Source organism: Mixophyes fleayi, chromosome 5, assembly GCF_038048845.1.
Source record: "Mixophyes fleayi isolate aMixFle1 chromosome 5, aMixFle1.hap1, whole genome shotgun sequence".
In the NCBI taxonomy this organism is placed as follows: domain Eukaryota; kingdom Metazoa; phylum Chordata; class Amphibia; order Anura; family Limnodynastidae; genus Mixophyes; species Mixophyes fleayi.
In genome coordinates this window covers 192,480,888-192,494,062 of record NC_134406.1, presented here as the reverse complement: position 1 = coordinate 192,494,062, position 13,175 = coordinate 192,480,888, and the positions used below count along the sequence as shown (strand labels likewise).

General features: G+C 41.3%; 1 protein-coding gene across 4 annotated transcripts in view; it reads left to right on the top strand.

The window, feature by feature from the left end:
• ZNF236 (zinc finger protein 236) overlaps positions 1 to 13,175 on the top strand; it is a 139,699-nt gene that overhangs the window by 98,481 nt on the left and 28,043 nt on the right. For 3 of the 4 annotated variants that reach the window (XM_075213212.1, XM_075213211.1, XM_075213213.1), the window contains exons 26-28: positions 4,124 to 4,303; positions 5,477 to 5,635; positions 6,838 to 7,007. In XM_075213212.1, coding sequence (XP_075069313.1) covers positions 4,124 to 4,303; positions 5,477 to 5,635; positions 6,838 to 7,007 — 509 coding nt within the window. Of the gene's footprint in view, positions 1 to 4,123; positions 4,304 to 5,476; positions 5,636 to 6,837; positions 7,008 to 7,682; positions 7,853 to 13,175 lie in introns of those variants that run through there. The other variant, XM_075213214.1, reaches the window with a different exon arrangement.

Sequence of the window (13,175 nt, the reverse complement as noted above, 5' to 3'; positions counted from 1 at the left end):
AGAAAAGAGAGTCCTATGTTGCACTCTGAAAAACCCCATGCCATGCCTAGTGTTGTTAACAAGGCCTGGACCTCAAATACCATATTATTCCCTGAGGAATATGCGTACTGTGCCCTTAGCAATACTTAGCAGTCAGGAATTTAGCAACATATGCAGTGCACCTGCTGCTGTGTGATTGCTCCACCTCCAACAATAGAAATTATAGGTAATAAGTTACCTGTCTCCTTGTTACTGACTTTACAGTGTCTACTACAAGTTGGTGTTTGAAGATGTCAACGAATTTCAGCAGTCCTAAAATGGTGTATACAAATTTGCAAAAATAGCACCTACTCTTACTGTTCCAACAGGAGGAGATGCAACAATTCGAAGAAAAAAAACATTTTGTTGGTCCTGCATTCCAGGTGCACATTCCTGCCTTCTTGACTAACTTTGAGAGAGTCACTACAGTTCCGCCTTGGCTTAAATCCTCTTCAGCATTTCACTTAGCTTTAGTTTGGTAAAGTAGGACATTAGTGATTACTACAGAGTCAAGGTTGCCAGCTTGGAACAATATTCACTACTCCCAGAAACTTGTCAGCAGTGTTTTAAGGCTGCATCAGCTGACCAGTTTTAGCAACTAATGACTCCAGCCAGGGGTACATACTATGGCTAATTATATGGAGGCTTTGGTTTTTGGATTATTTTCTTAGTGGACTTTCGTGTAGTGAGTGCGCTGCTGGTGCAATGGCTGTTAATGAGACTAGGATTTCACCGAAATTCAGACACTGGAGAATCTGTGAATGGAAAATAGAAAGTCACCAACTAGTGTATCTGCCAGAGCCAAGGCTTGGGTTTCTGTCTGTACCAGTGGTCCAGCATGCTCCCATTATCACTTGGAACGTCCTTTTCCACCTGTTGAACAGGCCTGAAATCTGCCACCTCTCAACAAGCTGTTTTGGAGAGACACGTGGAAGACAGCTGTCCACAGTTGGATTGTTTATTTGCAGACATTTTTACCACATCTCCTGTCAGACTGGCCCACGTTACTCCAGGTGGTGGAAATTCAAGGGGAAATAGTAAAAGGTTTGGTAGACTTTGGCACTAGGAACACCTTGGTAATAAGGCTTGATACCACCAATATAGATAAATGTACAAGATAAATGTACTGCAAATTAGTTACACAGGTATGTCCTCTCCTACCCTAGTGCTCACGTGGCTCTTGCCATTCAGCATAAAGTTCTTAAGGTGGTGGTTTTGTCCATAACTGCTAGTCCCAGGGCTAATAGGCAAAGACTGGCCAGATTTTTCTGCCTTATGTTCAAGGACTACCTAGAATTTTCAGACTAAGGGTCCAGACCTCCCTGGAGAAAAATTCCATTTCTCTGACCTCTTCCTGTCCTGAGTGAAAGCCATAGAAACATAGAATTTGACGGCAAATAAAAACCACTTGGCCCATCTAGTCTGCCCATTGTTTTATTATCCTATGGTAACCGTAAACCTTATTTGATACCTTATTCTTTATATGGATATTCTTATGTCTATCCCAATCATGTTTAAACTAGTCTACTGTATTAGCCTCTACAACATCGGATGGGAGGCTATTCCACTTATCCACTGCCCTTTCTGTGGAGTAGTTTTTCCTCAAATTTCCTCTGAACCTAGTTTCCCCCAGTTTCAGTGCATGTCCTTGTGTTCTAGTATTTCTCTTCCTTTAAAGAATGTTTCCCTCATGTACCTTGTTCAAACTCTTGATATATTTGAAAGTTTCTATCTTGTCCCCCCTTCCCTTCTCTGCTCCAAACTATATATATTAAGTTCTTTTAGTCTTTCCGGGCAAGTTTTGTGCTGTAGGCCATGCACCATTTTAGTTGCCCTTCTTTGTACAGTTTCTAATGTATTTATATCCTTCTGGAGATATGGCCACCAGAATTGAACGCAGTATTCTAGATGAGGCCGAACCAATGACCTATACAGTGGCATTATTACTTATTTCTTTCTGCTACCGATTCTTCTCCCTATACAACCAAGCATCTGACTTGCCTTTCTCAATGCTTTGTTGCATTGCTTACCTGCCTTTAAGCCACCTGAAATAGTGACTCCTAGATCCCTTTCCTTCTCAGTAGTTTACATTATAGTGCCATTAATACTACATTTAGCCTTTGTTTTTTTGAGACCCAAGTGCACGATTTTTTGGCATTAAACTGTAGTTGCCACTCTCTTGACCATTCCTCTAGTCTACCTAGATCATCAATCATTTGTATTACCCCTCCTGGTGTGTGTACCTTTTGAATATCTTTGTGTCATCTGCAAAAAGGCATACTTTCCCTTCAATACCATTTACAATGTCACCAATAAAGATTCTAAAAAGTACTGTTCCAGGTACAGATTATTGGGGTACTCCGCTGGTAACCTTTCCTCCACCATCTTTGAATCCAATCCCAAGCTTTCAAGTTTATTTAACAGTCTGCGATGTGGGACAGTGTTAAAAGTGTTATTAAAATCTAGATAAGCTATATCTACAGCTCCTCATTGCTCTATTACTTTAGTCACAAAGTCAAAAAAGTCAGCAGAATTATTCGGTGGCATACCTAGATACTATATTGTCGTTTATAGAGAAGGCTCACATAAATATGGTGCTCATGGTGCTTAAGTCAATTTGAAGGCATGCACCCTAGAAAGATATGAGATTGAATATTTAGTGAATATTGTAAGAAATGGCTGCTTAAATCCTCTAGTTTATAAAGCTCTGTAAGATGCCTCTCCTATAAAATTTAGCTGCACCTTTTAACAGATTTGTTGAAAAAATCCTGTCCCAGATCATATATGTTGGGACTGCCAGCTATCAGGAATCATTTGGCAAAATTAAAAAGGTTCTTTGTGAAGGTCCTGCACTTATGCCTACTGTTTTTAGCAGACAATTTGCCCTGCAGGTCGATGCTTCCTTCTCGAGTCAAGAGCTCTGCAGTGGAAAGTATAGAGAAGAGATCAAAATGCAGTAAAAGTACCATTCTATAAAATGGCCAGTACATCCTTAGAGCAGTGCCTTTTATGGTTGTTACCAATCTCAGTCCTGTAAGGTGGTTACACACTATGTGGAATGCCAATCCACAATTGACCAGGTGATATCTGTCATTTCACCCTTTTGAAGTGCATTGTAGGCCGGGACTCTTGCATAATAATACAGACTTTTGTCGCTCACTGGGCTAGAATGCCAGACTTCCACCCCAGTTGGCCTGTAACTAATCTTTAACGTGACATGTGGCACAGTGGAGATCTGCCAAATGTGAGGAAGTCCTAATGGGGTCTTATAGCCATGTCCCTACCTTATATAACTGGCATGACTGACCACTCTAAATTGGTCTACTAGGAGGAAAGACAGTCTTTGTTGAAACTCTACAAAACCTTTACTAGGCCTAATGCTTTTAACTATGCCTGGACATTGAGACTCCAATCATTAGCCGTGGGAATATGCTAGCTATGTCCTTGCTTGCTTTGCACCTCTTGCTGGCGTATACCATTATACTGATATTTCCTTCTTTCATCATAATGCCACCCTTCTTCATTTAATGTAACATTTTCAACTGTCCAGTGTGAACAATCTTCCACCCAACCCCCATATCCGTATTTATTGAAATAATTTTATCTTCTCTCTTCTGTTATATGCATCCATTATTACATAAAATAAAGCCTATCGCTCCAATAGACACACATATATGAGCTTATGCTCTTTTCAACTATATTCTCTTGATATCTCTCCAAATTCCTGTGCAATGCTATGCTCATTTCTATAGCATCAAAGTCTTATATACTGTTTGCTTTGGGTTTTGACATTTTAATGGGGAAATGCTAGCTCACAAATATTCTTTATAAACCACAACGGGTCTGATTTTATATTCATTCAACTTTCATTTTATAAGCCAGCTGCATGATCCTGTATACAAATTACTTTTGCTATTTTGCAGTTGTTTTGAAAAATGTAATCAAACTGCATAATTGTCCAGAAAATCTATGTAATCCCCTGTGGAGTAAACTCTGTGGAATGTTGATATTCACTATATTTCTGCATGCAGATGTGATACTGATAAAGTTATTTGTATTACTCTTTATGTTTCCCATAAATACAGACTGTTTTCTTTCTATACAGCTGGACAGGAACTTTCTCAGGTTATGACTTCTCAAGGTTTGGTGTCCACCTCTAATGGGCAGCACGAGATCACATTAACCATTAATAACTCCAGTTTAAGCCAGGTTTTGGCACAGGCTACTGGCACCACTCCTACTACGTCCTCGGGGTCTCCACAGGAAATTACTCTCACCATATCAGGTTAGTTGTAGACTTATGTATTGTATTTTGATCACTTCTCTATAGTCTATCTCTCTAGATCTCTTCTGTATACTCCATCTGTCTAGATCAGCTTTTCTAAAACTGGGGCTGTGTGACATTTTGAAGGGGGTGTGAGCAGAGGGATTAATGATGAGCCACAATCAGAGACATTGTGGTTGTTGTTGTTGGGATCCATTGTCGTGAAAACTCTAAAAATAATACATTTTATTTTCTCTGTTTTAAGGTACGGGAACTTGCTAGCAGCCATCAACAGTTTTTTAAATGTTTTAAAAATGTTAAATGTGCATGTGACTGTAGACAATTAACTTTAAAAAAATAATGGCTTTAGGTAGTACCAAAAAGCTCCAATTTGGTTTTTGAAGGACTCGTTACTTATATAACCAACATTAGTTTTGTGAATACTGCCATTGGTTTAACTTCTGGCCACGATCTTCACCACTTCATTCTGAAATAAGTAATGCTTGTATGGCCAATTAATAATGGGTTAGCATTCTGCTGTAGCATTAAAAGTAACAGCAATATTTAGCAATTATTGATATATTTACTTCTATTTTTCTTAACAGTAGCTAATTAGTTTTGAGGAAATTCTAGTTCCAGGCAATGTGAATGCTGAAAAAAAGAATTCCACCAATAATCATGTAAAGAGAGAAAGCAGCTGGCGAGTTATGAGGATCTGTCACCTCTGTGACAGGTTCTCTTTTGTTAATACAGACTATTTAAAATCTATAACAAAAAAATGTTTTTCTCCCTACCGCCTCTCACTTGTGCAAAGGGCACATAAATAATGCTCTTCTTGTGCTGCTACCATATCAATCAGCATTCGGCCCCTTCTCCACAGTAGCGTTCTCACACTGGTGTAGACATGGAGCATGGGGTCGGCATGCTAGCTGGGCTGTTTAGCATACTAGCCAGGTCGACTAACATGCTAAACAGCCTGATTATCATGCTAATCCCCTAGGCCACCTACACGGAGAAGGGCAATGGTGGTTGCTACAGGCCATTCAAAGCCTTTACTTAATAGAAAAGTACTTACCACAGATATGAGAAATTACTAGGTTGTGAATAACTTTTATGTGTTATATTACATTGCCTATAGTAATGAGGTAAGATCTTGTTTTTTTCAAAGTTTTGATTTTGTCTATTTTGTTCAAGGCCAAGATATCATGCAGCTGGGCCCTTCAGGAAGCACTGAACTGAATGGGACAATGAGACTAAGCACACCTGCAATTACTAACCAGACTCCTGAGACCTCATTATCACTAAGCAATGATCACATTTTATCACAGGCTTCTACCCTAACTACTACTTCAGGTATTGGGACATGTAGTTTGTATTTATTATTATTTTTTCATTTATGCATTGTCAATCCAGAATTATGAGGGGCCACGAAATAATCCCAAATTATGTGGGCCACGAAATTTTGTGCAATACGCCCACAAAATAATAAAATCATAAAAAGTAAAATAATGAAAAATGTTCTCAACAGCCATAAGAAATGTGATTTCTGAGTTTGATGCTTTTGATACCTTAATAGGCATCAGCAGAGTCAAATTCAGACTCTTTGAGAAATCGTATTCCCTACGCTGTAAATATATTAATGTATAAATGCAACCATTTATCAGCTGCTCTCCAAAGGAACAACACCCTTAGATCCAGCCCATTTGCATAACACACGACTGTGGACAAACTATAATTCACAACTTGCATTCCTGTTGAACTGTGTTTGCATTCTTATTTCCTACCAAAGTATTTTGTTTTCCTGTGTTCTCAGAACTCCTAGTTGCAGGAGTAAAGGGGACAGTGTGCATTTTGGATTGGAGGCAGGCACTTTATACATACTGGATGCATGCATACTTGCATACATTCGCCAAGATCCTTGTCACCTGTGAGACGGTGGTCTGCTCCTGTTATGCTAATTTATTTTTCTTTCTCAACAATCTGAAATGAATTACTTCAGCAATGTTGAAACCATGCTTTAATATCCTCAGTATCCTTGTGATCCAGTACATCTTTCATTTAAAACTGCACTACCACCTAAGCATGTAGCAAAGCATTATAACTCTGCCCCCTCGCAAACCCCAGGGAAGGGGGCTGCTTTGTGCAGCAGTTTTTTTCCTGGGCTCATTGAAAGCCTAGGTGAAAATCTGGACTGTGTGACGTTGTGGATGGGGGTGTAAGCGGGACAGACAATGAGAAACTGCAATGAGAGAGATCTACTAAAACCCCCATTGTTTAGCCTTTTAAAGTGGTGGATGAAACTGTTCACCACTTTAAGTGATTGTGCAGCTTTAACCCTCCTTATAACTAAAATAATTTGCTGTGATTAGCCATGCAGACATTTAGCCCAACAATTATGCCTCACTCTGGGCTATCATTTGATTGCTTTTGCAGATACTGATGTAATGTAAAAGCCCTTGAATATCTAACTTAAACAACGTGGTGCCTATAAAATGACTAAAGTGTGTAGGGAAATGTTTTTATCATATTTATATTATGACTTTTTTATGTATCAGAATTGACAACATCAAGTGGAGGTCTACCTTGCACAACTTCAATTTCGCAAACTCCTTTGTCTACTCAAAATCTGGTAATGTCATCTGGAGTGGGAGGAGATGGGAGTGTAACCCTGACTCTGGCGGACACAGAGAGTATGCTGTCTGGAGGACTTGATGCTATGCTACAGGTATGGATTACATTTTCAAATCGTCTTACCTGGATGCTGTAACGTGTGCAACAACATAGTATGCAAGCAGAGCAAGATCAGCAAAATTGAAACAGCATTGAGTGCAATTATGTTGTATTTTAGCGTGATAACAGTAATCATGGCTATGAGCGACATGGTGACACAGTGGTTTACATTGCTGCCTTAATGCCCTGGGGCCATGGTCTATATTTCAAACAGCGTACTATCTTTGTGAAGGTTGTATGTTCTCTGTGTAGGTTTCCTCTTGGTGCTCCACTTTTTTCTTCTGGTCCCATAACATTCTGGCAGGTTAAGTTTAATGTGTTTGTGCAATAGATAACTTAGACGTTTATATTCCACTGGGCATGGGGCTGGTCTGTATTCTCTGTAAAGCTCTCCGTAATATGTTGGCAAAAAGGTTCATAATAAATGTTTTGTTTAAAATATCATGGCCAGTGAACCCCTTGAAGTTTACTGAACAAAACTCAACTCTAGTCACACCTCATACTAAATAATGACATTAGTAATTGTTGTATACATTGATTGTATTATAAGCACTATAGTTTTTGAGAATACACACTTTAAGGTTTTTTTTTTTTGAGTCTTTATGTGCTCCTGTAGCTGCTCTTTATGGCAACTATTTTTATTTTTTTTTAAACTCTTTATTTTTGACAGCATTGCAGATATAACAACAACGATATCCAACAGGGTAAGAGGGGAAAGAGGAAAGAGCATAAAACAGCGTAGTATATTGCGGTGAGCAATTATTCATTGAACTTAGGCCCTAACGCAAAATAAATCCCTCTCCCCCCCTCATCTTATATTCTGCAATCCTATTTTTTATTTTTTTGTTATAATATTTAACAAAACTATTTGCTTGTTTTCTTGGGGAAAGAAAGAAGGAGGAGAAAGTAGGAAGAGGAGAAAAGAGGTAGCGGGGAGAGGGAGGATAGTTACAGTGGGTTCCCCAAAAGGGGGGAGCGTCCAGCGTGACCACTCCTCAGGGGGTAACCGGAACCAAAGATAAAATGGGTGGGTGATTAAAGGGTGGGTTGGCGTCCCCCCTCGTTTTAGATTAGGAGTATAATATCTTCAAGGGAAGACCTTATCAATTGGGAAGGGGGGTATGTGTCGGGCAGGGGCCAGAAAAGCCGGAGTGTGAGAAAGGTATAAGTTACTGAGTTGCGGACATAGGGGACTGGTGAAAAGCGTACCATGGATCCCAAATCTTGTGAAAATTTCAAATTTTATCATGGAGGAGACTTGTGATGTACTCCATTGAGGTTATATACTAGATCCAAGCTGTTATACTCTGGAGGCTCGGGGGAGTAGTGGACTTCCAGTCCTTGGCTATTTGCAAACGTGTTGCAGCACATATATTTTGTACTAGTTTATTACTATGTTTGTTGAGAGATTTAATCCTAGAGCATAGCAGCATGACCATTGGGTCTGGGGAAACCTCAACCTCCAAAATTCTAGAAATGTAGTCAGCAATCTGGGACCACAGGTTAGAAATGAGAGGGCACGTCCACCATATGTGGTAGAAAGACCCCACCTCCCCACATGCCCTCCAACAAAGATCTGACGTACCTGGGTAAATTCTATGGAGTCTCGTGGGCACCAAGTACCATCTCGTGTAGACCTTGAATGTGTTCTCTTTAATCGAGGTATTAATGGAGATCTTGGAGATACCAGTTCTGAGCCAAGACCATCCCTCCTTCTCTATGGGTTTACCGATGTCACGTTCCCAGGCGGACTCAAACGGTTCTTTGGGGCTGCTTTCAGGCTTAAGGTAAACGTGATAGACCAGAGATATCAACTCCTGAGCTCCAACTCGGTTGGTACAACACCTCTCAAAGGGCGTTGGGCCACGCAATTTGGTTGATCTGCAATTGGATTTTATAAAGCCTCTAATTTGAATATAGCCAAAAAACAGGGACGAAGGGAGTCTCGACCTCTCACTCAAATCCGTGAAAGATCGGGGGGCGTATTCCCCTAGAATGTGAGAAAATTGAGTAATCCCCGCTTTTTGCCATGGGGAAGCGAATGATTTGATGTTACCGGCTGGGAATTCTGGGTTGTGCCAAAGCGGAGTGAGGGGGGAAGGGTACGATGTGAGTTTCCATCTCTTGTGTAATTTGTCCCATAAATCTAGTGTAAATTGTATGGTGTGGTGAGAATAAACTGAGGCCGGTCTTTGACCTCTGGGGAGCCAGGGCAATGAGCTTAGAATGTGGTCAGGTGTGAGAGCATTCTCAAGGTCGAACCATCTCTTGATCCCCGGGGGAGACTGCCATGAAATGACATTGCTAAGGTTGACCGCCTGGTAATATTGTTCAAAAAGCGGGAGACCGCATCCTCCTGATCGTGAGTATTTGGCTAGATAAGACCTTTTTAGCCTCGATTTTTTTCCCCTGCCAGATGAATCTATCACAGATTAGTTGGAGATTTGCTAGATACGTTCCTGGAACTGGTATGGGCAGTGTCTGGAACATGTATAGGATTCGTGGTAAAACATTCATTTTTATTACATTGATCCTACCAAACCAGGAAATAAATAGCGGGTCCCAATTAGACAGGTCTTTTTTTATGGAATCTAAAAGGGGTGTATAGTTTGTGTGGAACAATTGTTTGAGATTTTTAGTGATCTGAACTCCTAGATAACGCACCGCTTTAGGCCTCCATTGAAATTTGAACGAAGACTCTAGGCTGTTTTTGACGTTTGGAGCGAAAGAGCCTCGGATTTGGAGTTATTGATTTTATAATCAGATAGAGATCCGTATTCTTTTAACTCCTCTAGCAAGTTTGGGAGTGAAATTAAAGGGTTAGAGAGTGTCAGCAGAACGTCGTCCGCGAATAGTGAGATTTTAAAGTGTCGAGGGCCAATCCGAATCCCAGAGATATCCGGGTTTTGTCTGATGGCGGCTGCCAGGGGTTCGATGCATAAGGCGTACAGTAGGGGCGACAAAGGGCAGCCTTGTCTTGTACCATTGCCCAAAGAAAAAGCAGGGGACAATAGTCCGTTAGTCAGGACTGACGAAGATGGGCGGTGGTATAGGGCCTGAATGGCTGACAAAAATTCCCCTCATAACCCAAATTGTTTAAGGGTACTAAACATGAAGGGCCAAGAAAGCTATCGAATGCCTTTTCGGCGTCAAGAGCAAGGACAACTGTGGGGATTTTATTGTGGTTGACATGAGCTATGATATCTATGGTGCGCCAGGTGTTATCCAAGGTTTGCCTAGAGGGGATCCTACTTGGTCCGGGAACACCAGGGTAGACATATAATTATTTAACCTATTTGCCAATACTTTAGCGAATAACTTTACATCCGCATTAATTAGTGAAATAGGGCGATAATTAGAACAATTGGTCGGATCTTTGTTTGGCTTAGGGATGACCACTATGGTGGATCGGGTAGAGTCTTGGGGGAATTTACCTCCTTGTAGAATATTATTGAATAATTGGGTCAATTGGGGAACAAGTTCTTTAGAAAAAGTTTTATAGTATAGCATCATGAAACCATCAGGGCCGGGGGCTTTAGAATTTTTTTGTGATTTCAGGGCTAATGAGATCTCTTCATCGGTGATTTCCTGATTCAGTGTGGCCATCTGATGGGGGGACAACGAAGGTAGCGAGCATTTATCTAGGTATGTTTTGATGGTCTGGGAAGAGGACTCTAAATTTCCCTGATCTGTGTGGAGGTTGTATAGATTTTTGTAGTAGTTATGAAAGGTCCCGTTAATGTCCCTGGGGTCGTAAGATATGTTCCCTTTTTTGTTTCTGATAGAGGTGATTGTTTGAGATGCCCTTTTAGATCTTATTCTATTGACTAGGAGTGAATCAGCCTTATCTCCCTTCTCATAGAAGGATTGATTTAGCCACCGAAGTTGACGCTCAGTCTTCTCCGCCAGAATCGACTGAATTTCCCCTCTAACTTTTTGTATCTGCTGAGCAAGTAAGCGGGTACTAGATTGCTTATGCTGGGATTCTAAAGTTTTGAGTTGGGAAGATAGCTTATTAAATGTCTCGTTGCACTCTCTTTTCCTACGGGACGCAAACTGAATAATGTCTCCTCGAAAAACTGCTTTATGGGCTTCCCAAATTGTAGGAGCCGAAACCTCAGGGTTAGTGTTGGTGTCAAAATATCTTACTATACCTTCAGCTATTTGGTCTTTAAAGTGCGGAAGTTTGAGCAGGGTCTCATTGAGTCTCCATGAAGTTCTACCCCGGGGATTCCGAAAGGGGTCCACCGAGAGGGAAAGTATGGAATGGTCCGACCAGGTGTTAGAGATTATGTCAGCCTTCGTTATGTGTTGGAAGAGGTTAGTACACCCCATAAACATATCTATACGGGAATAGGATTGATGGGGAAATGAGTAGAATGTGTAATCCTTGGAAGTGGGGTAGAGTGCTCGCCAGATGTCAAATAGACCAGCCTCTGTGAGTTGCTTATGTAGATTTTTTGTTTGCGATGTAAGTGGGGAAGGGTGTGTAGATGTTGATCTGTCCATTGAAGGGGACATAACTGTGTTGAAGTCTGCCCCCAAGAGTATCAGACCTTTACGTGAGCGGTGTAGTTATGAAAAAAAAATGTGTAAAAAAGGCTGCCTGACCTGTGTTGGGAGCGTAGATGTTGGCGAGGGTAATGTCCAAGTGTCCAATCTTTCCCGTGAGAATAAGAAATCGACCCTCGGGATCGCCCCTGATTTCTGACTTGACAAAGGGTACAGAGTTTCGAAGTAGAATGGCCACCCCATTCTTCTTTGTGAAATGAGAGCAGTAGAAAGTTACAGGGTGCCTTCTGGAAGACAAGGAGGGATGGCCGGCAGCCCCGAAGTGGGTCTCCTGCAAGAAAATAAGGTCACCTTTTAGTTTATGAATGGTATGGAACAGCATAGAATGTTTTTCAGGGGTGTTCAGCCCTTTAACATTGAGAGAAAGAGTTGTAAATGACATAATTAACGTGAGAAGGGTGGGACTATCTTAGGAATAGAGTTAGGTCCTCCGAGATGGGGGCAGAGGGGCAACGCCAGGAGAAGGAGGGGGAAGTGAGAAAAAAGACCGTAAGGCTGAGAAGAAAGAAAGTAGAAATAAAGAGGAAGGTGATAGAATTTAAGAAGGAAAAGGGAATGGGTGAAGGCTCAGTCCTCACGGGCAGAGGAAGAGCCCCCAGATGAGGTGCCTGGGATTTCAATTAAACTAGAGTTAGGCAAAGTGTGCCTATGCTGTAGGATAAACTTGGGCACAGGGTGTGGGAGTGCTAAGTAAGTATATGAATGTAAAAAAAAAAGAGTAGAACCAAGAATATCTAGTTCCCAACGTAGGTGGGTGCGTAGCCAAGGGGGCAAAGGGAGAGTCCCCCCTCTGTCTTGCTACAAATCTTTATATTATTAACTATTGGCTAGGAAAACAACCAGAGATAACTACCTCAGCGTAATAGTGGGTAGAAGACTCAGCAAAAACAAATCTGATTAGTAAATTGTAAACACATCATAAAAAGAAATAACAGGATAAGTAAGACAAAACAGAACATAGCATTATGCAGGTTTTGATTGAAGTTGACTTTTTAAATCCCCTGTAACGGGGGAATCCGGGAACCAGATCAAGGAGGTTGTTGACCTGAGGGAGTTAGTGAATCTCCTCCAGGGAGCCGATCGGAGCGGATAAGCTTAAGCTTGTGGATCAGGTCTTTCCCTTCATTCGGTGTGCGGATCGATTCCTGATGGCCGTCCACCTCAACTATGAGGCGAAAAGGGAATCCCCAGGGGTACTTGTAGCCGTTTTCCCTGAGGGTGCGTGTCACTTCCCTGAGATCCCGACGCTTCGCAATTGTAGATGGAGCTAGATCTTGGAACACTTGTATTCGACTTCCATCAAAAAGGGTGAAGGGAAAGTTCCTGACCGCTCTGGTTATAAGGTCCTTGGTTTTAAAGGAAAGAAGACGTAGGATTACATCCCGCGGAGGGTCAGTTTCCTTCGGACGGGGTCTCAGGGCTCTGTGGACCCGTTCTATCTGTATAGGTTGGTTAGCTAGTGTGGGTTCTAGTGTGGAGAAGAACTTGCATACATAATCTTCGAGGTCGTTAGGTACAACAGATTCAGGGATGTTGCCTATTTTCCATGTCTTCCAATTTGTCTCTGAAAAAGTCATTCTCTTTTAATAGG